A 2,500-nucleotide genomic window follows, 5' to 3' on the forward strand; every position below is an offset into this window, starting at 1 on the left:
CCTGGGGAACTCCTGTGGCAAGGGAGGAAACCTGACTGTTCTGCTTTGTGTGTGTGTGTGTGTCCTCAGCTGCTTGACGGATGAGACCATGCTGGGGTCCCGCCAGCCCACTCAGGAGGAGCTGGACGACCCCCCCCTCCCCCCAGCCCCTGCACCCCCCGCCCCATTCCGCCGCAAACTCCTCAAATCCGCCAACTTCGACCTGCCCGACAGCAGCCAGAGTCCTGCTCAGGGGTGAGGCGGTGTCAAGGAAAAGAACACACACGCGTGCACATGCACATCACACATACACGTACACACACTTCATATTGGGCTTGGCACTGAAGGGGTAAATCACGTCTGTTTTCTTTTTCTCCTGTTTGACAGAGACCAGACAGAGACCATCCCAGACTGCGAGGAAATAGAGGTGGAGCCTGCACAGGTGGAGGTGACAGGGGAGACTGTCGGACAGGTGGAGGTGACAGGGGAGACTCTCGGACAGGTGGAGGTGACAGGGGAGACTCTCGGACAGGTGGAGGTGACAGGGGAGACTCTCGGACAGGTGGAAGTGATGGAGGAGACTCTTGGACAGGTGGAGGTGACAGGGGAGACTCTCGGACAGGTGGAGGGGGTGGAGGAGACCCTCAGACAGGTGGAGGTGACAGGGGAGACTCTCGGACAGGTGGAGGTGACAGGGGAGACTCTCGGACAGGTGGAGGTGATGGAGGAGGATCTCGGAGCCGACCTCCAGGGCCTCACAACCCTGCAGCAGCAGGAGAGCGAGGAGATGAGGGACCTCCCCTCCCCACGGCCCCTGAGTCCAGAGATGAGGGCCCTGACCGCCAGCGAGCTGCTGCTCAACAAGTTAGTCACCTGAACCCTGCCCTGGTCACCTGACCCCCAGCCCTGGTCACCTGACCCCCAGCCCTGGTCACCTGACCCTCAGCACTGGTCACCTGACCCAGGCCTTGGTCACACGACCTAAGCCATGATCACCTAACCCAAGATTTCAAAGCATTTTCTTTTATTTCTTTCTTGACTTGACCTCTGTGATCCTCCAGTGTAGAGAGCAGGAGGAACCTGCTACAGCCCCCTTGTATTTGGTGATACAGGCAATATATACAGATATAACATATTGCATGTTTCAAACAATCAGATCCTCTGAAGGCAGCTTTTGTCCTCCCACTGGTGGACAACAATTCAAGCCCTCTTCTCTCCCCCTCTCTCTCCCTCCTCTCTCCCCCTCTCTCCCCCTCTCTCTCCCCCTCTCTCTCCCTCTCCCTCCTCTCTCCCCCCCTCTCTCTCCCTCTCCCTCCTCTCTCTCCCCCCCTCTCTCTCCCTCTCCCTCCTCTCTCCCCTCTCTCCCCTCTCTCCCTCCCTCTCTCTCTCCCTCTCTCTCTTCCTCCCCTGCAGAATGTTTGATAATGAGGAGATGGAGGAGTCGGACCGGTTCTACCTGTCGCTGCCAAGGCACCTGCGGCTGGTGTTTGCGCTCTACAACACCATGGTGTCCCGGTCGGAGATGCTGTGCTACTTCGTCATCATCCTCAACCACATGGTGTCTGCAGCGCTGCTGTCCCTGGTGCTGCCCATCCTCATCTTCCTCTGGGCCATGATGTCCGTCCCACGGCCCACCAAGCGCTTCTGGATGACCGCTATCATCTACACTGAGGTACTATACCATCATAATCTACACCGAGGCACTATACCACCATCATCTACACCGAGGTACTATACCACCATCATCTACACCGAGGCACTATACCACCATCATCTACACCGAGGCACTATACCATCATCTACACCGAGGTACTATACCACCATCATCTACACCGAGGTACTATACCACCATGATCTACACCAAGGTACTATACCGCTATCATCTACACCAAGGCACTATACCACCATCATCTACACCGAGGTACTATACCATCATCATCTACACCAAGGTACTATACCGCTATCATCTACACTGAGGCACTATACCACCATCATCTACACCGAGGTACTATACCATCATCATCTACACCGAGGCACTATACCACCATCATCTACACTGAGGTCTCTGGTGATGTGTGTGGCTCTTCAGGGAGACAGGCCCTGGAGGTGTGGGTTCTCTCTGGTGATGTGTCCGGCTCTTCATGGAGACAGGCCCTGGAGGTGTGGGGTCTCTCTGGTGATGTGTGTGGCTCTTCATGGAGACAGGCCCTGGAGGTGTGGGGTCTCTCTGGTGATGTGTGTGGCTCTTCATGGAGACAGGCCCTGGAGGTGTGGGGTCTCTCTGGTGATGTGTGTGGCTCTTCATGGAGACAGGCCCTGGAGGTGTGGGGTCTCTCTGGTGATGTGTGTGGCTCTTCATGGAGACAGGCCCTGGAGGTGTGGGGTCTCTCTGGTGATGTGTCCGGCTCTTCATGGAGACAGGCCCTGGAGGTGTGGGGTCTCTCTGGTGATGTGTCTGGCTCTTCCTGCAGCTGACCGTGGTGGTGAAGTACTGCTTCCAGTTTGGCTTCTTCCCGTGGAC

At 56.6% G+C, this 2,500-nt stretch overlaps 1 protein-coding gene across 1 annotated transcript in view; it reads left to right on the forward strand.

Annotated features, from left to right (window-relative positions):
* Nucleotides 1-2,500, forward strand: part of si:dkey-11f4.7 (piezo-type mechanosensitive ion channel component 2) — a 59,744-nt gene that overhangs the window by 42,099 nt on the left and 15,145 nt on the right. The window contains exons 39-42 of the mRNA XM_061259165.1: nt 70-234; nt 367-843; nt 1,393-1,651; nt 2,451-2,500. The exon at nt 2,451-2,500 is cut by the window's right edge and continues 139 nt beyond it. Coding sequence (XP_061115149.1) covers nt 70-234; nt 367-843; nt 1,393-1,651; nt 2,451-2,500 — 951 coding nt within the window. The remainder of the gene's footprint in view (nt 1-69; nt 235-366; nt 844-1,392; nt 1,652-2,450) is intronic.

This window comes from Conger conger, chromosome 10 (assembly GCF_963514075.1).
Source record: "Conger conger chromosome 10, fConCon1.1, whole genome shotgun sequence".
Classification (NCBI taxonomy): domain Eukaryota; kingdom Metazoa; phylum Chordata; class Actinopteri; order Anguilliformes; family Congridae; genus Conger; species Conger conger.